We start from the raw sequence: 26,188 nt of genomic DNA, 5'->3' as shown, positions 1-26,188 counted from the left end.
TAAAATTGGCAAACTTTTTATTTTATTTCTTTGGCGACTGAGAGCAGGTAAAACAGTTTTGTTTCATTTAGAAATGTATTTCTCGAACATCCCAGACTTTCACATTGTAAAAAAAAAGTTATACTGTAAATGTTATTATGTGCACTTTGATGCTAAAACACAAATAAAAAAAGACAAACAACAACTGCTGGATGACCGTCATCAATTGTGCAACACTAAATCTGTACAAAGTGTTTTGTGACAGAAACACTGCAATTTCAGCTGATTGAAGCCCTACTCTTTGGTCCATTGTTGACCCCTAAATGTCATACTATAAGGCCTATCTAGCGTAGTGTGTAATAAAGGAATATCTTCATCACATTGACTCAGATACTGCGATGTTAGCTGTCTCCTACAAAGCATGTAAATACATTCTAGTATTGAGACAAGTAAGACCAAGTGATTGCATCGTCAGAATATTTCACTTACAAAACAATTACGTAGCAAGAAGAGCAGCTTGAAAAAATAAATTATTTGTATCTTTTATTAAAAAAGGTGTTGGTTCAAGTCTTTCGAAGTGTTTCACTAAGTACATTCTCTCAATAGTAGTTTTACATTGACCTAAGAAAACAGCACATGGAAGCGAAGAGCTTGAGTCGCCTACAGTGTCAGGAAACAGAAAAGTTACCCCCTCGGGCAGAACAGAAGCAAAGCTAATTTTTTAAAGGATTTTTATAACATTGTTTTAGTAACATTAAAATACCTCGCATTTGTTGTAAACGTAGCAAGGAATTCCAGGTTATATTGTCTAGAAAACATACATTCCATAACCCTCCTTTCCCTTCTATAGTTTCATTCAACACAGTCAAATAATTTACAGGTCGATGGCTTCACTTCAATGTATAAGGCCTTTAGGGCTTAGGAGGAGACACTCATTTGGCCCTCAGTCAAATAATACTTAGAAATCTCCTCTCTAGTTTCTCAACATACAATAGAAAGCAAAAGTGTTAAATGGATGTGCACAAATATTAACCCATCATCATCGCATCATATATTCTTTATATATCTATGGATGAGACGGGATGAAGACCGCAGCTGATGACAAAGAGCTAGTGATAAAAGGACTCCAGCTATCTAAATTCTGATTGGATGGGCCTTCGCCATGTTTCAGTTTTTCTTTCTGTGATCTGAAATCTGGCTGGTCAGTGACGTGTGTCATCGGATAGTCCCAAGCGTGGTATTGGTATTGCATACAGTAATCATGTGTAACAACAAGATAAACACAAGTATAGAACCTCTTTCTTTGAAATGTCATTCCCGGAATAATGTTGAGAAGAGAGAGATGGATTGCGTACTGTGGATTCATTTGATTGTCAGTGCCTGAGTAGCACAGACGATTTGTAAATTAATTGTATTCTTTTGCATAACATAAGCGCTATAATTTCACAAAAGCTGGAATTTGACGGTATCTTTTTCCCAATGTAAGAGTTGAACGCTCTCCTGTCTGTATAAAATGGAGAAAATCGTATAGTTACGGATGAATGCATTATTTGGTCCAAAGTACATCTCCAGCACACTTTCCCAGTAGCCAACTGAAGGTATCCACTTTGGCTTTGTTATAAAATAGTGTCCCTTTATAAGAATATTCTTTAAAATCACATCATTCCAAGATTCCACCATCAAAATAGCAAGAAAAATTGTAAATATCCTTTGGGTTTCTTCTTTTTGTCCTTTCATTCTTTAAAGTTCTTAAAATGTTTTAATTCGATTAAAAAAAATATATATATATCCACATAACTAACAGTCCTGCGTTCCTATGGTTTAGGCTCTGCTAGTTCTGAGTAAACGTAACCTAGCGTAACCATGGCGATCATTGTATTCTGCTTGTCTTTTGCCTCTCCGCTCTCTCCTTCCTCGATGGTGAGGATGATGTCGGGCCGCCGCCTCGTCAGACCGCCGCTTATATTTGTTGCTACTGAACAGGCTGTAACTCTGCCTCCTCGCAAAGGCCCTCTGGAAGTTTGATGCTGGGGAAGAAACAATAGCATTTGGTCAGAAAATGTGGAAAGATCCTCACTAGAATTAATCAATCAATCGATCTACTGTACTCACGACTGATGCAGGCGATTTTGGGGATGTCCCATCGACCGTCTTCACGGCAACGGATGGTTGGCACGTGCCTCTGGATGAAACCGTCCCTACACTGGTACCTCACTAGTGCGTTGATCTCATAGCGTGACCTCTTTCTGCCGAAGGTACGAGTGTTCTGTACCAGAGGGGGCTGGTTACAGGCCACTGGGAAGAACACACAAGGGTTGATGGGAGAATGAATGGCTGAATGGATGGATGGATAAACAAATGAATTAATGGATGGATGGATGAATGGGTGGGTGGAAGAATGAATGAATGAATGAATGATAGATTAATAGATAGATAGATAGATAGATAGATAGATAGATAGATAGATAGATAGATAGATAGATAGATAGATAGATAGATAGATAAATGTACACTGTTAGTGGATTGAAATAGCTCTCAACATTTCAGTCATTTAGCAGACGCTCCTGTCCAGAGAGACTTAAAGTTAGTGCATCCATCTTAGGATATCTAGGGGGGACAATTATTATGGGACAATTATGGCTAAAATACTTTTGTGGCATTTTTAAACTGTATTTCTGTCTTACCTGTGCCTTTCTTGCAGGTGAAGGTGAGATGGTAGTTGCAAGGCACGTCATTCCACTGGCCGTCCTCGTGCCAGATCATCACCACACAGTCCTCTCCAGATGAGAAGAAACTGTCTGGCTGGTTGGGACGCCAGTTCTCATATTGCTATGGGAAAATAAGAAGAAACAGACCATCACGATTGGATCATCATCATCATTATAAGAAGGATCGGACCAGGATCACAGTAAAGACACTTTAGTAAATTTCCTCTAGCAAGTGCCTCACTTTGTCCGAGCTGAAATCAGTACAGATACACACTCACTTTATTTTAGAATAACAGCTAACAACATGCTGGCAGCACTCGTTATCTCTGGGGTATAATTGGAACAATAGATATGGTCAGTGATAGTCCAGTCTCAAGTCTCCTCTGGGGTAAAGGCCATTACATTGGTTATCAAAGAGGTTAAAATAGCTTTCCAGTGTGTAGTTAGGTTGGTGGGGCCATTTCTGAATGACTTATAAGTGGCAGCTTAATGTAATGCTGATATCATCCACTGGAGGGCTCTATGTTCCTTCTGCCTGTTCATTTTTTACTTTCTCCTACTTTCAAACAGACTATCCTACTCATCTGTCTCTCCAACCACCTCTCTCCCTACCCCTCCTCCACTCTCCCCTCATCCTCTCCACCTTCTCTCCTCACCCTCTCCACCCCCTCTCCTCTATCCCCACCTCCTCCACCCCTCTCCCCCTCAATACTCACCCCCTCTACACTTCTATACTCCACCTTCACCTCTCCACAGTGCTGCCTCAGTTCCCAAAGGACACTGTAACCCACTGCTCAGCTACACTATGACATCACCCTCCAGACTTTTCACTGGGACCCTGTGAGAGACTTTGCTCCAAAGCCAAACAAAGGAACAGAAAAGAGGCCAAATCACTAAATAAACTGAGCCTGTGAGTCCTGCTCAGATAAACATTATACTGGTACAGTTGTGCTGTGGAGGATGGAAACAGTCATGGGAAATAAAATGTTTCTAACACATGTACACTGTCATATTGCACATTTGTAAGACGGAGGAAATATTGATCCATAGCATTTCAGCTGTGTGTACACCGTGTGTACAAAACATTAAGAACAGCTGGTCTTTCCATGACATAGACTGACCAGGTGAATCCAGGTGAAAGATATGATCCCTTATTGCTGTCACTTATTAAATCCACTTCAATCAGTGAGGATAAAGACAATAGAGACAATTGAGACATGGATTGTGTATGTGTGCCAGTCAGAGGGTGAATGTGAAAGACAAAAGTTTTAAGTGCCTTTGAACAGGGTATGGTAGTAGGTGCCAGGCGCACCAGTTTGTGTCAAGAACTGCAATGTTGCTGGGTTTTTCACGCTCAATAGTTTCCCGTCTATATCAAGAATGGTCCACCAACCAAAGGACATCCAGACAATTTTTTAATTGCAGATAAGTTATCCAGAAATAGGGCGTGTACGACAATTATTGTGTGTTGAAGCAGAGTTACACTATTAATGCCAGGCATGTATTGAATGACACACCATTACTGTGTAATGTGGAGGGACCATAGCAAAGCACTGAGAAGCCTCCTCTTAGCTCCTCTCCCACCTTGTTAGAAATACAATTGTTCCTGTCACAGGGAAATTATATTATTAATGTGGCATTATAAATATACTTTACTTGGATGAATAGAGAATTAAACAATATCTCCCGAGGGGTATGCTACAGTGCCTTTGGAAAGTTTTCAGACCCCTTGACTTTTTCCACATTTTGATAGGTTACAACCTTATTCTAAAATGAATGCAATTGTTTGTTTTTTCTCATAAATCTACACGCAATAGCACATAATGTGAAAGCAAAAACTGTTTTAGAAATTATTGCTAATCTTTTTAATGAAAATATCATGTTTGCATTGGTATTAAGACCCTATACTGAGTATTTTGTTGAAGCACCTTTGGCAGCGATTACAGTCTTGAATCTTCTTGGTTATGACGCTACAAGCTTGTATTTGGGGAGTTTCTCCCATTCTTCTCTGCAGATCGCCTCAATCTCTGTCAGGTTGGATGGGGAGTGTTGATTCACAGCTATTTTCAGGTGTCTCCAGAGATATTCGATCCGGTTCAAGTCCGGGCTCTGGCTGGGCCACTCAAGGACATTCAGAGACTTGTCCCGAAGGCACTCCTGCGTTGCCTTGGCTGTGTGCTTAGGGTCGTTGTCCTGATGGAAGGTGAACCTTCGCCCCAGTCTGAGGTCCTGAGCGCTCTGGAGCAGGTTTTCATCAAGGATCTCTCTGTACTTTGCTCCGTTCATCTTTGCCTCGATCCTGACTAGTCTCCCAGTCCCTGCTGCTAAAAAACAACCCCACAGCATGATGCTGCCACCACCATGCTTCAACGTAGGGGTGGTGCCATGTTTTCTCCAGACATGACGTTTGGCATTTAGGCCAAAGAGTTCAATCTTGGTTTCATCAGACCAGAGAACCTTGTTTCTTTAGATCTGAGAGTCATTTAGGTGCCTTAGGCGAACTCATAGCGCGCTGTCATGTGCCTTTTACTGAGGAGTGGCTTCCGTCTGGCCACTCTACCATAAAGGCCTGATTGGTGGAGTGCTGCAGAGATGGTTGTCCTTCTGGAAGGTTCTCCCATCTCCACCGAGGAACTCTAGATATCTGTCAGAGTGACCATCGGGTTCTTGGTCACCTCCCTGACCAAGGCCCTTCTCCCCCGATTGCTCAGTATGGCAGGACGGCCAGGTCTAGGAAGAGGCTTGGTGGTTCCAAACTTCTTACATTTAAGAATGATGGAGGCCACTGTGTTCTTGGGGACCTTCAATGCGGCAGAAATGTTTTGGTACCCTTCCCCAGATCTGTGCCTCGAAACAATCCTGTCTCGGGGGCTTTACGGACAATTCCTTCGACCACATGGCTTGGTTTTTGCTCTGACATGCACTGTCAACTGTGAGACCTTAAATAGACAAGTGTGTGCCTTTCCAAATCATGTCCAATCAATTGAATTTACCACAGGTGGACGCCAATCAAGTTTTAGAAACATCTCAAGGATGATCAATGGAAACAGGATGCACCTGAGCTCAATTTTGAGTCTCATTGCAAAGGGTCTGAATACTTATCTAAATAAGGTATTTCTGTTTTAATTTTTAATTAGTTTGCTAAAATTGCTATAAACCTGTTTTTTCTTTGTCATTATGGGGTAGTGTGTAGATTGCTGAGGGAATTGTTTTATTTAATCAATTTTAGAAAAAGGTTGTAACGTAACAAAATATGGAAAAGGTCAAGGGGTCTGAATAGTTTCCGAAGGCCGTTATAAAACGGGTTGGTTCGAGCCCTGAATGCTAATTGTCTGACAGCTGTGGTATATCAGACTGTATACAAAGGGTATGACAAAACATTAAATATGTATTGCTCTAATTACTTTGGTAACCAGTTTATATTAACAATAAGGCATCTGGGAGTTTGTGGTACACAGTATGCTCAATATACCACGGCTAAGGGTTGTCTCCAGGCACTCCGCTTTGTTCCTGCGAACAGCCCTTAGCCGTGCTATATTTAAGAAATAAGCCCCGAAGGGGGTGAGGTATCTGGCCAATTTACTACAGCTACGGGCTGTTCTTATGCATGACGCATCATGGAGGGCGTGGATACAGCCCTTAGCCGTGGTACAGTATATTGGCCATATACCACAAACCCCCAAGGTGCCTTATTGCCATCATAAACTGGTTACCAATGTAATTAGAGCAGTAAAAAGGAATGTTTTGTCATACCCGTCGTATATGGCCAATGTACCATGGCTAAGGGCTGTATCCAGGCACTCTGCGTTGGGTCGTGCTAAGAACAGCCCTTAGCCGTGTTATATTGGCCATATACCACACCCCCTCGTGCCTTATTGCTTAATTCTCTATTCATCCAAGTAAAGTATATTTACAATGCCACATTAATAATATAATTTCCCTGTGACAGGAACAATTGTATTTCTAACAAGGTGGGAGAGGAGCTAAGAGGAGGCTTCTCAATGCTTTGCTATGGTCCCTCCACATTACACAGTAATGGTGTGTCATTCAATACATGCCTGGCATTACTAGTGTAACTCTGCTTCAACACACGATAATTGTCGTAGACACACACACATACAGATGTAAGATCTTAATTTGATCACTCTGTTGCAGGATAACTGTTGCAGGATAGTTGTCTGGAAGTCCTTTGGTTGGTGGACCATTCTTGATACAGACAGGAAACTATTGAGCGTGAAAAACCCAGCAGCATTGCAGTTCTTGACACAAACCGGTGCGCCTGGCACCTACTACCATACCCTGTTCAAAGGCACTTAAAACTTTTGTCTTTCACATTCACCCTCTGACTGGCACACATACACAATCCATGTCTCAATTGTCTCTATTGTCTTAATCTACACTGATTGAAGTGGATTTAATAAGTGACAGCAATAAGGGATCATATCTTTCACCTGGATTCACCTGGTCAGTCTATGTCATGGAAAGACCAGCTGTTCTTAATGTTTTGTACACTCGGTGTACACACAGCTGAAATACAATTTCAGCCTACCAGCATCCAGGACCCAAACTACCCGGTTTATAATATCATACAGATGTAAGATCTTAATTTTATCACCCTGTAATACTAGAGTATTTGAGCTACAAAAAAAGCTTCTGAATTGTCTAATTTCCTCTTTGAAATGTCAGACTTGATTTTCCTAATTGAAAAATGTGTCAACCCTACATATCCAAAACTTACATTAAATATAATCCACATAATAATTCACATTTCCTGTTGCTGCAGGATTATTTTCCTGCTGTAGCAAACTTGCTGCAGCTGTATACACACAGCTGCAGAGCTGCGTGGAATGTACCGCTGCATTGATCAGAGCTACCATCTTTCAGCTTGGCTTTAGGTTCAAACAGTCTGTTCAAAGACTTGACCCCCCCCTCCCCCCACCTTGTTCCTCCCCCGAGGCCCCATGCAAGATCCCACAAGGAACCTTGTTATTACGGTTAGCAAACACAACCTCAGCTTCCTGTTCAGCTGACTGACGTAGCAAATGCCCACAACAGCCCCCACGCATCCTCCCCAAAATAATCAAACAGCCTCTCCCTCCCACAAAACCAAAATGACCCCAAACATGCAAATTATAATTCCTACATTTCCTGAATGAATTGGGAATCAATGTGTGTTAAATGTGTTTGTTGTTTTACACAAGAGAGAATGTAATACTGTTAAGGTATATACACTCTGTTTCCACATAAAGCCGCAATACAGTAATGCTGACCACCCACCCAGGCCCACTACCCTACCCCACCCCCCTCCTATCTCTCTCTGCTGCCGGGGACAGGTGCTGCCCATCTGTGTGTCTGGCTGCCTGATGTCCTTCCTGAGGAGAGGGGGAGGCCTGTACCTGTCTGCGCCTGTCAGCTCCTCTCTCTGCTGCGTCATTGACACCTTTATTCCCATCTCTCTCAACTGAGAGGGGGTTCAATCTGCCCGCAAAATGACACCGCTTATCTCCTGCCCCCCAGGCCCTCTCGGTCCTCCGCCCTTCCCCCCACCCCTCTCTCTCTGGTGATGGTGGGGTCTTATCTTTGAAGTGAAGAGCCAATCTGTACAACCTGGCCGAAAGTAGTAATTAACCACTTTCCTGTCTAGTGAGGGGAATCTGCAGTGCGTTTACATGACCACAAACAAACATGCTTCCACTTGTGCAGACACATACACTACATATACTGAGGCTCATTATGTCTATTTTTCTCCATCTCTTACAATCAACAGACACACACAATTCAAGCCAGTGTGGTTATTGTTATAGTTTGTGAATGACAGAGATTGTTGTTAGTGAAAGGCACCACATGTCACTGGACATGTAGAGTAGCATTTCCATAGCAATAGAATGAAAAGAACGGTCTTGGAACCTCTAACCCTGGCAATTTGACTGGGAAACTCATGGGTACACTTGCAATGCCTGCCTGGTATTATGATGCAATAATTCCCATGGTAATGTAGAACGGTCATTCAAATGATGTTAACTGATGTGACTCATGCAATGGAATGTATTTTTTTGTAATGTCAGTTGATTCAACAACTCACAGCACCGATTATTTTTTATTTTATTTTTTATTTGTTTTACTGGGGACGCCTGTTCTATTCATTATATTTCTATGAGCATGACGCCAAGACAGTGAGCTTGTCCAAAGGGTGTAGAGGAGATAGTAGGGTATGTCATGAGAAAGTGACCAGAGAGTTTCCTCATTTACCACTGCAGGAAATGACATCTCCTAGATGACTGTGTTTGTCAGCAGTATCCCTGTAAATATTTACCGGGATTCAACACTTTGTCGAGGCTAAAAAGTGTGAGAACCTCTTCTTACCATGGGCGTGCTGTCGGTCCAGCGGAAGTCATTCTCGTACATCTTATCGTTCAAGCCGATCCACTGGTAGTCCTGTCCAAGGCCTGCCGTGAAGGGCACAACAGAACACAGGAGGTCAATGAGTTGATTCCAATGCCTTATTAGGCGCTTTTCAGTCCCTCCATAAAGAGAGAGCGAGAGAGGCATTTTTCTACACATGCATCACTCTTCCTGTTCCAAATGCCTGCGTTTTCTTTCTCTTTCAGCCAAGACATTTGTCGTCTACTCCACTGTTGCTGCCAACCACCCCAAAAAACCTACTGTAGTAATCCACTATGCCTCTCTGCTCCACAGCCCATATTCATTTAATGAGATTAGTGTATACTGACTTTAAGACGAGACACTTGTGAAATACTGTAGTCACTTTCAGACGGTTAAGACTGTGTCATTGAGCATTATTTTCTGGTTGGCTTTGTGTCTTGTGTTGTCTTGTGTACAACTAATAGCATTGTTTTCCTGGCGTGTACGTGCATGTGTGTGATAACACACTTACGGTTGACAAACTGCTGCTCATCATGGGAGAGGATGCTGGCCAGGTGTGACCCCTGTACCCGGCACTCTCTCTCCGCTGTGTCCCAGTTCCTCCTCTGGGGGATGTACTTGTAGCAGTGGCCCTGGAACTTGTGCCAGCCATAGTCACACGTCTCAGTGTCTGAGGAGAGAGAGAGAATGGATGTGTATCACAGACATTTGTGCTTCAACGGTACAATAAAAAAGATAACAGCAGCTGAGAATCCGCGGACAATGACACAATAACATTTTCAAAAACTGTTATTGATTGAGGGGGGGGGGGGAATTGTTAACAATGCATGAGTCTACAACTTGGCAAAAAAAGGTAATGTGATTAATGAATAAAAGGGGTACACACATTGTAATACCTTTCACTATATTTTCACTGAAAATGAAAAAGAGACTATCCCCTAAGAATGTCTAATCCACCCAACACCTGTAGGTACATGGTCCTATCTGCATGTTGATCTAGGTTTCATCCCTATCATCCAGTGCACACCAATTAGTTTCAGGAGATAACTAGGAGACAGAGAGCGGGGTACTGTGTGTCTTTATAAGGTCACCCTGAGCCCCCTGGCTCTGCTGTTATCTCAGACTGCTCTCTAATCAGAGCCCCCACCCCCCCCCCCCCCTCTCAATTCAATTCAAGGGGCTTTAAAAGTGAAATAAACAATACAAAGTGGACAGTAAACATTACACTCACACAAGTTCCAAAATAATAGAGACATTTCAAATGTCATATTATGTCTATATACAGTGTTGTAACAATGTGAAAATAGTTAAAGTACAAAAGGGAAAATAAATAAATAAACATAAATATTGTATTTTCAATGGGGTTTGTTATTCACTGGTTGCTCTTTTCTTGTGGCAACAAGTCACACATCTTGCTGCTGTGATTGCACAGTGTGGTATTTCACCTGATAGATATGCGAGTTTATCAAAATTGGATTTGTTTTCGAATTCTTTGTGGGTCTGTGTAATCTGAGAGAAATATGTGTTACTAATATGGTCATCTCTCTCTCTTTCACTCTCTCTTTTGCTCTCTCTTTTGTGCGCTCACTCTCTCACTCTCACTCTCTCTCACTCACTCACCTCACTCTCTCTCACTCCCTCTCTCTCTCTCCTCTAGCCCCCAGAGAAAGAATCTGGAGTGTCGACACTAGTGGTTATCTAAGTATATGTCTACAACATCAGATTTCATTAACCATTTTGATGGCAACCCTGTCATGATGTGTGTGCTTGTGTTTGTGTTTGTGTTTGTGTTTGTGTTTGTGTGTGTGTGTGTGTGTGTGTGTGTGTGTGTGTGTGTGTGTGTGTGTGTGTGTGTGTGTGTGTGTGTGTGTACTACTGTGAAACATCTATTTACTTATATTTACTACTTACCTTCTCACTCTTCCCTTAATACAGCTGTATATGGGCTAAACAAAGAGTGTTATCATAGCCTTTTCTCTGTTTGTCTTCTGGCAAGAGACCCTGAGAAAACAGCTGGATCTAAGCATACGGGATCCAGCCCTGACTCAGTGATGAGTAATGGCAGCAACATTCGGAGTATGGTCAGGACAGACTGGCCAGCATGTATAATGCCCTGGGTCAACACACCAGGGACAAAATGGGGTGCAGTCAAGCTATAGACTCAATAGAGAATAAGAGGCTATGAGTTGGTCTGAATGACATAATCAGGCATTTCACCGTACTTGTGCATGTGACATTAAACCTTCAAACTTTAAACATATAGCTTGAGAGGCTCAATCCAGGTTCTGTTGAAAAAATGCAGTGACATACCCTGCTTAGGGCCAGTGAACGATTGGATCATTGTTGAGCTGAACAAGAGAGGACATGAAGTCGAAAACACCTGTACTGGAAAATTACTTTACACCTGGACTCGTGGGTATTAACCAATTGTCTGTGATTTCTTTAATAGACCATTGTGTTTGCAGACATGGAAAACTGTGACAATCTATGGTCTGTCTGATATGTGAAGAGACTGTAGCCCCTGGCTTTCTGACCACACATTTCTACGCTGCCTCCAGTATCTGAATGACTCAGAGTCTAAGAGTCTCACTCTATTTCCCAAGGGCTCAGGTAACTGATCATATCACACACAGCTATCTGGAGATCTATGACTTTCCACCAACAAAGCCAACTTCCATTCCTCTGTGATCTAAATTCAATGATCAGTGATGTATTTTTGTGTGAAATACAGGCCAGCGTTGGAGCGCCTCACACCGTTGCTAAGAACACTGCCATTGTTTATTTTACTATGTCATATTCTCCTTTGCATGGCAAGCCTTTATAAGTACTAGTGCCTGAATGATGGAGAAAAAGCTGGAACAACTTTTAACAAATATCTACTCGAATGTTTTCATTCAGCTGATGTTTAATGAGGATAGAATCCTAATGACAGAGTTTACTGACAGATCCCATGGATATTCTAACTAACCTACCTTCTTCACAATAGAGTCCAGCGTAGCTTGAGAGGCAAACACAGGTGAAGGAATTCAGGCCGTCAACACATGTAGCTCCGTTGTGACAGGGATTGGACTGACATTCATCAATGTCTGAAAAGAAACGTGAAAAAGCATGGGTAAATTATACTGCACGAGATATAAAACAAACTGAAAGAACAACTGCATAACCATTCAGATGTGGAGGAGATGGACATGCAAAACAAATGCATGTCTGATGAACTCGGAATTCAAATTACAACATGTAGACAATGGTGGAAAAAGTACCCGATTGTCATTTTTACTTGAGTAAAACTGAAGACCATAATTGAAAATGACTAAAGTAAAAGTAAATGTCACCCAGTAAAAGTCTAAATGTTTTAAGTTTTAAATATACTTAAGTACTAAAAGTTAATGTAATTGCAAAAATATGCTTAAATATCAAAAGTAAAAGTATAAATAATTTCAAATTGCTTTGAAAGCGAAACAAAATCAGATTTACGGATAGCCAGGGGCACACTTCAACACTCCACATATTTTACAAACGAAGCATTTGTGTTTAGTGAGTCCTCCAGATCAGAGGCAGTAAAGATGGCCAGGGATGTTCTCTTGACAAGTACTTGAATTTTACCTTTTTCCTGTCCCACTAAGCATTCAAAATGTACATACTTTTGGCTGACAGGGAAAATTTATGGAGTAAAAAGTACAACAAAAGTTGTGAAAAATATAAATAGTAAAGAAAAGTACAGATACTCCAAAAAACTACATAAGTAGTACTACGGGTATTACTGCATGCAGATAATACCTGTTGTCTAATTTTGGCACATGGCTACTGCACCAGTAAGCCAACAAAATGAAAGGCCTACACATAAATATGGCCTTCAGGAAATAATTGGTCCTTTTGTTGAGATGAATCTCATTAGCACATTGAGACTAAAAGCTTACTCTAAAATGCCTAGTCCTCCACTGACTGAAAACGATTTTTGGCATACCTGTTTCACAATGATCTCCACTGTAGCCAGGGGCACAGCTGCAAGAGGGGAGACTTCCGCGTCTGTAGCAAGAGCCCCCATTCAGACAAATGTTCTCAGTGCAGGAGTGGATGCCTGTGTTTTAAATAAGAAGTAGAAAAAGGAAAACAAACATTCAATTGACTTCACATTCTAGAGAAGATAAACGTTAAATGACAAACGTTTAAAATTATGATATGATATTTCCATAGCACACAATAACATTGTAACATTGACAACCACATACCTGCAATTTCAATTGTCTCGCCAACGATCGTGTGCCCCAAATCCAGTCTGGTCTCAGCTGAAGTGGTAGTTTCTACTCCCTTGATGGGGGGTTCACCCTCGACTAACGTAGGTCCTGATACATTATCATAGTCCATGGTTTCCTCCTCCGCAGACACAGATGAAGGAATACTGTGGATTGTAGCAACTGATTCTGGCTGGTTCTGTGTTCCTGCTGGCGATTCAGTTGTGTACTCTGGCTTTTCCCTCGTTGGCATCTCCGTGGTAGGAGTAACAACTTCCTCAATTTCACCCTGTGCTTCATGTTTCTCAGAGGAGCTTACGACACTAAGGGACTCCGCTCCGGGGTCGGCTGGAGACTGGCGAGATGGTGGACTGGTGACACCTGGCAAAACCCCGGTCTGAATCTGTGCCAACGATTGGGTGGTTTCCTCCACAGTGTCAATCTCTGGCTTCTCAGAAACTGTATTTTCTTCTGGACTGCTCTCAGAACCGGCTGACTTAATTTCAACACTAGAAGTCGTGAGAGAGGGTGAACCAGTGACGGCGGCTGTCAGTTCTGTCTGAGTCACAAAGAGGGATGGGGTGGTCTCCTCTGTTGTGTCATTCTCTGGCTTCAAGGTTGAAGCAATTGTCAACTTTTCCTCCAAACTGCTTTCTGAGCTATAGGAGGATAATACTGATTGAGTCACAGATGGGCTGGACAGTTCATCTGATCTGCTCTCTGAACTCGATGACACACTCTGAATATTCTGTGTTGGGACAGTCTGTGTTGGGACATTCTGCGTTGGGGCAGTTCTGAGCGCTGTTGCTTCCACCTCAGGCTTTGTGGTGGTTATAACGACGGAAGGTATAGATTTAACCTGTACTGGCTCTGAGGTACTTTCATAGTCCACCATTTCATAAATGTATGTCATTGCAGATGGTGTGCTGTTCACTTTAGTTTCTAATACCTTCTCAGTTAGCGGAGAAACAATGATAGGAACGCTTGTCTCTTCAACCGCAGCCTCTTGTTCTGCCTCCTCTGTTGTAGGTACCTGGCTTGAAGCTTCAACTTGTTCCTCTGCCTCTGGTGTGGGTAAAACAGCATCAGTCACTGAAGAAGCAGTAGAGACAAAAGTTGATTCTGAGCTCTGTGCAGGTGCAGTTATAGTTTCTAAAGACTGGCTTGAATCTTCCTTAGGCAGCATGGGACTGGTTGTAGGCAATGCTGTTTCCTCAGAAGAGAGATCAGTATGAGGACGATGAGTAAATGTTATCTCCGACCTGGCCTGTTCAAATGATTCCTCTGGTGTTGTCATGTCTGGTATGGGGGCAAATGTTGTGACAAACTGGACCACCACGTCAGACTCTGATGCTGCCTCAGTGGAATAGACAGAGGCAAATGCCTGCACTGTGCTAGCCAAGAGAGGATCTTCTGTTGAAGAATCGTCTGTAGTGAAACCCTCACTTGTCTGGTGACCTGAGCTCTGGTCATCTGTGGAAGGTAAGACAGAGATGGTAGCTGATGGTTTTCCAGAGCCTGATGGTCTCTCAGTTTGCTCAGTGACTTCACTCTCCTCTGTTACAGTTTCCTGTGATGTTGTTGTAGGTTCCTCTGGACTAAACAGAGAGGAAACTGTAGTAGTTGGTAAGTCTTTGGTAAAAATGTCAAGGGTTTGGTCACCTGAGCTCTCCTTATCTTTATCAGGTAGGACTGAGATCACTGTGCTTTTCACTGAACTGGCAATATATGATGGCTGTCCTGTGTTAGATAGGTCTGTCTGTTTGGTTTCTTCACTATCAGCAGTTGTTTCAGGAGAGGTAAGGTCAGCCACGGATTCATAGACAGCTGATGTTGATGTCTGCAATGGCTTGGCTGTGCTACTGTGTAAATGAGCTTCTGTTACAGGAGACTCCTGGGTGGTCATCGGACTTGTCTCATCTCCAGAACTCTCTTCATCTGTAGAACCTGTTTCTATGTCATCTGTTGGTGTTTCTGTCGGATCAATGGCTGCAGTCTCTTCTGGTGACATCACATGTGGCCTTACCGTGGTTGTCACTTGTTCTGCTTTGACAGTGCTGTGTACAGAAGAAGCTGTTGTAGTGACTGACATAGCAGAGGTATGGGTAGATGCATGTTGGGTAAATGCAATCTCAGACCTAGCCTGTTGGAAAGATTCTTCAAGTTTTGTCACGTCCACCTCGGGGACAAAATCTGTGACAAACTGGTCCACCACATGGAGCATTACAGATGGCGCAACAGTGGAATGGACAGACAAACTTGCCTGGGAGGAAGCTTTCTCTGTTTTCTCAGTCCTAAACAGAGACGACCCTGTAGTAGTTGTAGTCTTTTCAATCTCTGCTGTTGCTTTTTCAGGTGACATTGTTGTGGCTGTTACCTGCTCCATTTTGACAGTGCTGTCAACTGGAGAAACGGTGGTTGTTTTAGACGCTTTACTAAAATTCTCAGGGGTATGGTCACCAGAGCTCTCTTCGTCTGTGGAGGTTATATCCGAAATGGAAGAAAGTGAAGGTTTCTCAGTGCTAAACAGAGAATAAACCGTAGTTGTGGATGTCATTTGTAAACGTACAGTAACAGACTCTTTGGTAAACGTTTTAGGGGTTGGGTCACCAAAGCGTTCTTCATCTGTGGAGGTTAAATCCAAAATGGAAGCAACTGATGGTTTATCTTTGCTATACAGAGAGGAAGTGGCTTCAGAGGGTTTGGGATTTGAAGTCTTCATGTCATCCCCAGAGATGCCCTCCTCTAAAGATGAAGGTACTAGAATGTTAATCTCTGTCGCGTCACCCTCCTTAGCAGCTGTTGAGGTGGGGATTGTGGTTTGGGAGGTCTCCACTACAGAGGTGAAGGTCTCAGATCCAGAGCCTTCAGAGTCGTCTTCTCCTGAAGACTCATCAACAGGCAATGGGCTGGTTGGTTTCACAGTCCCTTTGTCTTCTTCAGTGGACACTGGCGTATGTTGTGTAGGAGTGTCAGACACCTTGGTGGCTTGGGTGGAACTAGATGAAGTTGTTGTGGCCTCCACTTCAGAATGCTCATCAGATGTGTCTTCTACTCTAGCTTTAACAGTAATAGGAGAAGGGGTGGTGGATAATTCAATTGCATCTGTCGGGAATTCCTCACTGCTAACTGTGGTCTGTGAGCTTGTATCTATGGGGAGAGTTGATGCTTGGGATGATACAGGGGCAGAAGGAGTAGGCTCTGTATCAGACTCCTCACCAGTGACACCATCTCCGGAGAACTCATCAATAAACACAGTTGGTGTGGTGAATGCCGTCTGAGAGCTGGACTCCGTGGATAGAGCTCTGGTTTGGGTGGTTTGAGCTACAGAGGACACAAACACTGAAGTAGACACCTCACTAAAAACATCCTCTACAGATGACGAGGTGGTCGTTCTCACAATCTCTGAATGTTTAACTTTTGCAGACCTTCTTGTTGTCTTAGCACTTGCCTCTGCAGATATATCTACAGAGGTGACTGATGGGATTTGTGTTGTGGCCAGACTCAGTGAGTCAATTGTGGAAGACAAACAGTCATCTGTCCCAGACCCTTCAGGTTCTTTTGTCATTGTAATTGAGGACTGTGGTGTCATGGTAATGGCTGTGACTCCCCATGCTTCCTCTGTAAAGATGGTGGGGTAGAGAGGTGAGGAGAGTTCAACCATTGCCACAGTATCAGCGTCAATTATGGTTTCATCTTTAGTGATAATCTCAGGGGTTGTGGTCATGCTCTCTGTAACAGTGGAGAACAGTGTGTCCTCATCTCCGGCCTCCTCTGTAAATATGATAACTGTGCTTGTTGATGGTTTCGTACCGTGCACCACCATGGTGGGGGTCTGGTCAGTTTTGGTTTGGCTGCTTGTTGAGGTGACCTGCTGGTCAGTAACACCCTGGTACATAATAGAGGGGAGAGCAGTGAATGTGGATGACTGTAATCTAAAAGGCACTGTTGTATGGTCTCTGACAGTTGTGTGGTCTCTTGCTACTGTGTGGTCTCCAACAGTTGAATGATCACTCACTGTTGTACGGGCTCTCGTCGTAGTATGGTCTCTTTCGGTTATATGGAATCGGTGTGTTGTACGGTCACTCATAGTTGTGCTATCAGTCATAGTTGTGCGATCATTCACAGTAGCAGGGGGCTGTGTAGCATCTGGACTGATGGGGGTTTCAGTATCTGGGCTGACATGACCCTCATCATCTGGGCCTGGTGTGTTTGACACAATGGATTCTGTTTGGGCTGTTTCCTTGGTAAACATATCAGAGGTCTGGTCACCTGAGCTTTCATCTGAAATTAAGGCAACTGATGATTTCTTTGTACTGCTTGTTTTTCTTTCTGTCACCTCACTTTCCGGGGTCTGAGCTGTGATAGAAATAAACTTAGGTACCTCTGCAGTTGTGCCAGATGATAGGGTTTCATCGACCTCAACAGCTGTTTCTAGGCTGGTGACACTGCTGACAGACAATGTGGTAAATTCCTCCATTGTTGTTGCTGGACTAGACAGGAGATGAGCAGTCGTGCTTGCAGGTTGCTTAGTGGACACGTCTAAATTGTCTTCACCTGAACTCTCATCCTCTGTACCATCATTCTCAACTGTAGAGTCAATTGTCAAGTCACCACTACCATTCTCTGTGAAAGAGACTGTGGAAGCCTCTGATGGTTTACCTGTTATTAACATGGAAGGAGATTGGGTTGATGTGGATTCCTGTGACTGTGTGAACTCTTTTGAAGCATCAACATTTGATGTCCAAGATGTGCTTTCAGTCTCTCTAATTTCGGTCTCATCTGTGGCTACCGTGAATAGGTCATGTGGTTCAGTGGCGGTCTCAACTACTACCTCCTCACCTGAACCCTCTGCCTGAGTTGTCTCTTGGTCATCCTCTGTCTTTGAGATTCCAGATCCCTCCAAGTCCATGGGTGAAGAGGTGAGGTGGGTAGAATGTGTTGATGCCTCGGTTTGTTCCATCAACTGTCCAGTCGATGTATGAACAGTGGTATAACTACTGATAAACTCCATCGTTGAGACTGGTGCCTTGGTAAACGTATCAGAGGTCTGGTCACCAGAACCATCCTCCTCTGTAAGGGTCAAGATTGAACTTGTGGTCTCTTTTGGACTTGATGAGGTGAAAGCACTAACTGACTCTGATGTGGATGCAGTTGTTGCAACAGAGTCCTTGGTGAGCATCTCAGTTGTTGCTGCAGCTGAGCTTGTATCCTCTTCTGAAGTAAGGATGGTGCTTGTCTCTGTTTCATAAAAAATGGGAACAACTGATGTTGTTCCTTTTGCTCTAGTCTGTCCAGAATCTGTTATATCAGTGAGTGCTTCCTGTGAGATTCCGATCACTGTAGCTGATGTCTCCATTGGTTCCCGTGTCTGATCTATCAGGGTAACAATGGGAGTCATAGATGATTCTTCAGGAATAATTTCAGCTGTGTCCCCTGATCCCTCATCTCTGAGGGTATAAATCAAACCTGTTGTTTTCTCGACAATGGCAGTGACTGAAGGCAGGGCAATTGCAATTGTTGTCTGTGAGGTGACATCCAGAGATGTTGCAATAGTAGATACCTTGGCAAACATATCAGGGGTCTGGTCACCAGAACCATCGTCTTCTGTAATGGTCAAGATTGAACTTGAGGTCACAGTTGGTCTTGTTGTAGTGAAAGCACTAACTGACTCTGATGTGGATGCAGTTGTTGCAAATGACTCCTTCGTGAAAATCTCAGGTGTTGAACCACTTGACCTTCTATCCCCTTCTGAAGTGGGGGCGGTGCTTGTCTCTGTTTCATCAATAAAAGGAACAACTGATGGCATTTCAGAACTTGATGGTGCCCCTGGCTGTTTTGGTCTGACTGTACCATACACTGGAGAAAGAGGGGTGGCAGCTGACTGAGTAGTAAACATATCAGAAGTCAGATCTCCTGAGCTCTCCTCCTCTAGGATGGTAGTCTGAAAATGAGCAATTTTCTCTGTACTATGTAGAGAAGAAAATGTATTAGCAGCAGCAGTCATTATTGACTCCACTGTTGCAATTTCCTTTGATACTGAAGTCGTTATATGACTTGGTTTCTCAGTGCTAAACAGAGAAGTTGCTGAAATTGTAGCAGTCTTTTCACTGTCTTTTGTTGCAGTGTCCTGTTGCGCTGTGGTAGGTTTCTCAGTGCTATACAGAGAAGAAGTTGTATTTGTAGCATTACTTGCAGTCTCAGCTGTTGCAGTTTCATGAGGTTCTCTGGTCAATATTTGTTTTAGCTTCTCAGGGCTAAACAGAGAAGAAACTTTAGTCGTGGACGTCATTTGTTCTGCTTTGACTGTGCTGTATTCAGAATAAACTGTTGTAGTAACAGACTCTTTGGTAAACATATCAGGGGTCTGGTCACCTGAGCTTTTATTGCCTGTGAGTGTTACATTTGAAATGAAAGCAACTGATGGTTTCTCTGTGCTGCTTGCATCTTTTTCTGTCACCTCACTTTCCGGTGTCTGAACTGCGCTAGAAATAAACGTAGGTACCTCTGCAGTTGTGCCGATTGATAGAGTAGCAGCAACCTCAACAGCTGTTTCAAGGGTGGCGTCACCACTGACAGACAATGTGGTAAATTCCTCCTTTGTTGTTGCTGGACTAGACAGGAGAGGAGCAGTCGTGCTTGCAGGTTGCTTACTGAACACATCTGAGATGTCTTCACCTGAACTTTCATGCTCTCTCAGTTCATCCTCAGCTATAGAGTCTATTGTCAAGTCACCACTACCCTGCTCTGTGAAGGAGGCTGTGGAAGCCTCTGTTGGTTTACCTGTGCTTGACATGGAAGGAGATTGGGTTGATGTGGATTCATGGGACTGTGTGATCTCTATTGAAGAAACATTACTTGAACTCTCAGATGTGCTCTCAATGTCTCTGATTTCATTCTCATCGGTTGCTACAGTGAACTGGTACTGTGGTTTAGTGGTGGTTTCCACTGGTGCCTCCTCAACTGTCCCTTCAGGTTTACTTGTCTCCTGGTCGTCATCTGCTGCTGAGATTCCCGAGACCCCCATGTCTACGTAACTGAATGCAGTGAAAAATGGTGATGATGTGCTTGCTAGTCCAGCTGCTTGGTCCACAGAAGGCTCCAAAGTCTCAACTGCTGCAGTGGGAGATTCTTTGGGTGATTCATCTATTTCCTCTGTGGGTGTGATGACTTTTCCTACAGTTGTGCTTTGGAATTGGTCAATGCTGATGATCACATCTTCCTCCGCAATCATCAAAGCTTCTGACCCTAGTGATGTTGGTGTAGTAGTTTCCTTGGTAAACATTTCAGGTGTCAGGTAGCCAGAACTCTCCTCATCAGTGAATGTGACCACTGAGGCTGTCACACTTGAGACAGGGCCAGCTGAAGGTCCATCTGTGTCTGTTGGTTCTTCTGTCTGCTCAACCCCCTTGGTTCCATTAGTTACTTCAGTGCTTACTGATTTTGTAACCAATGAGTCTGTTGAAGATGATGTAGTATGCAGTGGGACTGTTATAATAGCAGATGTGTCATCACCTGAACTTTCACCCTCTGTGGCATCACTTTCTGAAATAGAGGGTTCTGTCAAGTCTCCACTTCCTTGCTCAGACAATGAAGCAGTAGCTGATTCTATTGTCTCAGCTGTGCTAGTGGATAGAGGGTTTTGGGATGATGTAGATTCTTGGCTGAGCTGTGTGGACTGTGTTGAGGATGCAACACCTAGAGCCTCAGATTTACTCTCGGTCTCTTTGATTTCTGTCTCATCTGTGACTACAGAGAACAGGTCCTGTGGTTTAGTGGTGGTCTCATCTGCTACCTCCACACCTAATCCCTCTACCTGAGTTGTCTCTTGGTCATCCTCTGTCTTTGAGATTCCAGATCCCTCCAAGTCTCTGGATGAAGAGGTGCTGTGGGTATACTGTGCTGATGCACTGGTTTGTTCCATCACCTGTCCAGTCGACGAATGAACAGTGGTATAACTGCTGACAAACTCAATCGATGAGACTGGTGCCTTGGTAAACATATCAGTGGTCTGGTCACCAGAACCATCTTCCTCTGTAAGGGTCAAGATTGAACTTGAGGTCACTATTGGTCTTGATGCAGTGAAAGCACTAACTGACTCTGATGTGGATGAAGTTGTTGCAACAGAGTTCTTGGTGAACATCTCAGTTGTTGCTCCAGCTGAGCTTGTATCCTCTTCTGAAGGGAGGATGGTGCTTGTCTCTGTTTCATCAATAATGGGAACAACTGACGGCATTTCTGAGCTTGATGGTACCTCTGGCTGTTCTGGTCTGACTGTACTATACACTAGAGAAAGAAGGGTGGCAGCTGACTGAGTAGTAAACATATCAGAAGTCAGATCTCCTGAGCTCTCCTCCTCTAGGATGGTAGTCTCAAAATTAGCAATTTTCTCTGTACTATGTAGAGAAGAAAATGTATTAGCAGCAGCAGTCATTATCGACTCCACTGTTGCAATTTCCTTTGATACTGAAGTCGTTATATGACTTGGTTTCTCAGTGCTAAACAGAGAAGCTGCTGAAATTGTAGCAGTCTTTTCACTGTCTTTTGTTGCAGTGTCCTGTTGCGCTGTGGTAGGTTTCTCAGTGCTAAACAGAGAAGAAACTTTAGTCGTGGACGTCATTTGTTCTGCTTTGACTGTGCTGTATTCAGAAGAAACTGTTGTAGTAACAGACTCTTTGGTAAACATATCAGGGGTCTGGTCACCTGAGCTTTTATCGCCTGTGAGTGTTACATTTGAAATTAAAGCAACTGATGGTTTCTCTGTGCTGCTTGCATCTTTTTCTGTCATCTCACTTTCCGGTGTCTGAACTGCGCTAGAAATAAACTTAGGTACCTCTGCAGTTGTACCGATTGATAGAGTAGCAGCAACCTCAACAGCTGTTTCAAGGGTGGTGTCACCACTGACAGACAATGTGGTAAATTCCTCCTTTGTTGTTGCTGGACTAGACAGGAGAGGAGCAGTCGTGCTTGCAGGTTGTTTAGTGGACACATCTAAGATGTCTTCACCTGAACTCTCGTGCTCTCTCTGTTCATCCTCAGCTATAGAGTCTATTGTTAAGTCACCACTACCCTGCTCTGTGAAGGAGGCTGTGGAAGCCTCTGTTGGTTTACCTGTGCTTGACATGAAAGGAGATTGGGTTGATGTGGATTCTTGGGACTGTGTGATCTCTATTGAAGAAACATTACTTGGACTCTCAGCTGTGCTCTCAGTCTCTCTGATTTCATTCTCATCGGTTGCTACAGTGAACTGGTACTGTGGTTTAGTGGTGGTTTCCACTGGTGCCTCCTCAACTGTCCCTTCAGGTTTACTTGTCTCCTGGTCGTCATCTGCTGCTGAGATTCCCGAGACCCCCATGTCTACGTAAGTGAATGTAGTGAAAAATGGTGATGATGTGCTTGCTAGTCCAGCTGCTTGGTCCACAGAAGGCGCCAAAGTTTCAACTGCTGCAGTGGGAGATTCTATGGGTGATTCATCTATTTCTTCTGTGGGTGTGATGACTGTTCCTACAGTTGTGCTTTGGAATTGGTCAATTTTGATGATTGCGGAGAAAGATGTGATCATCAAAGCTTCTGACCCTAGTGATGTTGGTGTAGTAGATTCCTTGGTAAACATTTCAGGTGTCAGGTAGCCAGAGCTCTCCTCATCAGTGAATGTGACCACTGAGGCTGTCACACTTGAGACAGGGCCAGCGGAAGGTCCATCTGTGCCTGTTGGTTCTTCTGTCTGCTCAACCCCCTTGGTTCCATGAGTTACTTCAGTGCTTACTGATTTTGTAACCAATGAGTCTGTTGAAGATGATGCAGTATGCAGTGGGACTGTTGTAATAGCAGATGTGTCATCACCTGAACTCTCACCCTCTGTGGCATCACTTTCTGAAATGGTGGGTTCTGTCAAGTCTCCACTTCCTTGCTCAGACAATGAAGCAGGAGCTGATTCTATTGTCTCAGCTGTGCTAGTGGATAGAGGGTTTTGGGATGATGTAGATTCTTGGCTGAGCTGTGTGGACTGTGTTGAGGATGCAACACCTAGAGCCTCAGATTTACTCTCGGTCTCTTTGATTTCTGTCTCATCTGTGACTACAGAGAACAGGTCCTGTGGTTTAGTGGTGGTCTCATCTACTACCTCCACACCTAATCCCTCTGCCTGAGTTGTCTCTTGGTCAGCCTCTGTCTTTGAGATTCCAGATCCCTCCAAGTCTCTGGGAGAAGAGGGGCTGTGTGTATACTGTGTTGATGCACTGTTTTGTTCCATCACCTGTCCAGTCGATGTATGAACAGTGGAATAACTGCTGACAAACTCAATAGTTGAAACTGGTGCCTTGGTAAACATATCAGTGGTCTGGTCACCAGAACCATCTTCCTCTGTAAGGGTCAAGATTGAACTTGAGGTCACTGTTGGTCTTGATGCAGTGAAAGCACTAACTGACTCTGATGTGGATGAAGTTGTTGCAACAGAGTCCTTGGTGAACATCTCAGTTGTTGCTCCAGCTGAGCTTGTATCCTCTTCTGAAGGGAGGATGGTGCTTGTCTCTGTTTCATCAATAATGGGAACAACTGATGGCATTTCTGAGCTTGATGGTACCTCTAGCTGTTCTGGTCTGACTGTACTATACACTAGAGAAAGAAGGGTGGCAGCTGACTGAGTAGTAAACATATCAGAAGTCAGATCTCCTGAGCTCTCCTCTTCTAGGATGGTAGTTTCAACATGAGCAGTTTCCTCTGTACTATGTAGAGAAGAAACTGTAGCAGCAGCAGCAGTCATTTTCGACTCCACTGTTGCAGTTTCCTGTGATACTGACGTCGTTATATGTCCTGGCTTCTCAGTGCTAAACAGAGAAGTTGCTATAGTTGTAGAAGTATTTTTACTATCTGCTGTTGCAGTTTCCTGTGACGCTGTGGTAGGCTTCTCAGTGCTATACAGAGAATACGCTGAAGTGATTGTAATCTTTGATATTTCAGCTGCTGCAGTTTCATGCGATGCTGTAGTCACTACTTGTATTGGCTTCTTAGTACTGAACAGAGAATAAACTGTTATTGTTCCTGTGTCTTTGGTAAACATATCAGGTGTCTGATCACCTGAGCTCCCTTTTTCTGTGGTGAGGACTGAACTTTTGTCAGGGGCTGTACTGAGGAACGTAAGTTCTCCCTCTAGTTGTTTGGTAGTTTGAGCAGTTGAAGGTTTATCTTCAACGAGTGAAGCCTCTGCGGTACTGTCATTGAACACCTCTTCAATGTCTGGAGATGTGGATGATGTGACAGCAATGTTAGCTAAACCTGTTTCTTCTGTGCCATACAAAGAAGATATAGGTGTCACAGAGGAAGTCATCGTAAATATCTCAGTTGTTTGGTCACCTGAGCATTCTTCACCTGTAGAGGTGAGGAATGAACTTATCTCTATGTCACCGGTAATAGGGATAACTGTTGATTTTTCTGTTACTTGTCCTGCTTTCTCTGTGCCATATAGAGACAAAGCAGAAGTAGGAGCTGTCTTTGAGGTCTCATCTGTTGCAAATTCATGTGATGCTGTCATTCCGACATGTCCTGGTTTCTCTGGACTGAAAACAGCGGAGACCGTGGTGGTTGCAGCGTCTTTGGTAAACATATCAAGAATTGAACTTTTCTCTGTATCATCAATAAGGGGAATACCTGATGTCCTTCCTGTTTCTCTAGTCTGTCCAGATTCTGTTATATCAGTGAGTGCTTCCTGTGAGGTTCCGATCACTGTAGCTGATGTCTCCATTGGTTCCCGTGTCTGATCTATCAGGGTAACAATGGGAGTCGTAGATGATTCTTGGGGAATAATTTCAGCTGTGTCCCCTGATCCCTCATCTCTGAGGGTATAAATCAAACCTGTTGTTTTCTCGACAATGGCAGTGACTGAAGGCAGGGCAATTGCAATTGTTGTCTGTGAGGTGACATCCAGAGATGTTGCAATAGTAGATACCTTGGTAAACATATCAGGGGTCTGGTCACCAGAACCATCTTCCTCTGTAAGGGTCAAGATTGAACTTGAGGTCACAGTTGGTCTTGTTGTAGTGAAAGCACTAACTGACTCTGATGTGGATGCAGTTCTTGCAAATGACTCCTTAGTGAAAATCTCAGGTGTTGAACCACTTGACCTTCTATCCCCTTCTGAAGTGGGGGCGGTGCTTGTCTCTGTTTCATCAATAAAAGGAACAACTGATGGCATTTCAGAACTTGATGGTGCCCCTGGCTGTTTTGGTCTGACTGTACCATACACTGGAGAAAGAGGGGTGGCAGCTGACTGAGTAGTAAACATATCAGAAGTCAGATCTCCTGAGCTCTCCTCCTCTAGGATGGTAATCTCAAAATGAGCAGTTTTCTCTGTACTATGTAGAGAAGAAAATGTAATAGCAGCAGCAGTCATTATAGACTCCACTGTTGCAATTTCCTTTGATACTGAAGTCGTTATATGACTTGGTTTCTCAGTGCTAAACAGAGAAGTTGCTGAAATTGTAGCAGTCTTTTCACTGTCTTTTGTTGCAGTGTCCTGTTGCGCTGTGGTAGGTTTCTCAGTGCTAAACAGAGAAGAAACTTTAGTCGTGGACGTGATTTGTTCTGCTTTGACTGTGCTGTATTCAGAAGAAACTGTTGTAGTAACAGACTCTTTGGTAAACATATCAGGGGTCTGGTCACCTGAGCTTTTATCGCCTGTGAGTGTTACATTTGAAATTAAAGCAACTGATGGTTTCTCTGTGCTGCTTGCATCTTTTTCTGTCACCTCACTTTCCGGTGTCTGAACTGCGCTAGAAATAAACTTAGGTACCTCTGCAGTTGTCCCGATTGATAGAGTAGCAGCAACCTCAACAGCTGTTTCAAGGGTGGCGTCACCACTGACAGACAATGTGGTAAATCCCTCCTTTG

At 43.5% G+C, this 26,188-nt stretch overlaps 1 protein-coding gene across 1 annotated transcript; it reads right to left on the bottom strand.

Annotated features, from left to right (window-relative positions):
- Window positions 1-26,188, bottom strand: LOC110525309 (mucin-19). The gene is made up of 8 exons (XM_021605320.2): window positions 13,301-26,188; window positions 13,036-13,149; window positions 12,044-12,157; window positions 9,583-9,741; window positions 9,051-9,133; window positions 2,664-2,808; window positions 2,092-2,313; window positions 1-2,006 (listed from the first exon to the last, which is right to left on the bottom strand). The coding sequence occupies exons 1-8, from the start codon at window positions 25,941-25,943 to the stop codon at window positions 1,801-1,803; spliced, it is 13,686 nt and encodes a 4,561-aa protein (XP_021460995.2). The 5' UTR covers window positions 25,944-26,188; the 3' UTR covers window positions 1-1,800.

This window comes from Oncorhynchus mykiss, chromosome 6, assembly GCF_013265735.2.
Source record: "Oncorhynchus mykiss isolate Arlee chromosome 6, USDA_OmykA_1.1, whole genome shotgun sequence".
Lineage (NCBI taxonomy): Eukaryota > Metazoa > Chordata > Actinopteri > Salmoniformes > Salmonidae > Oncorhynchus > Oncorhynchus mykiss.
Note: the sequence above shows the minus strand (reverse complement) of the source record. Positions and strands in the feature narration are given on the sequence as shown.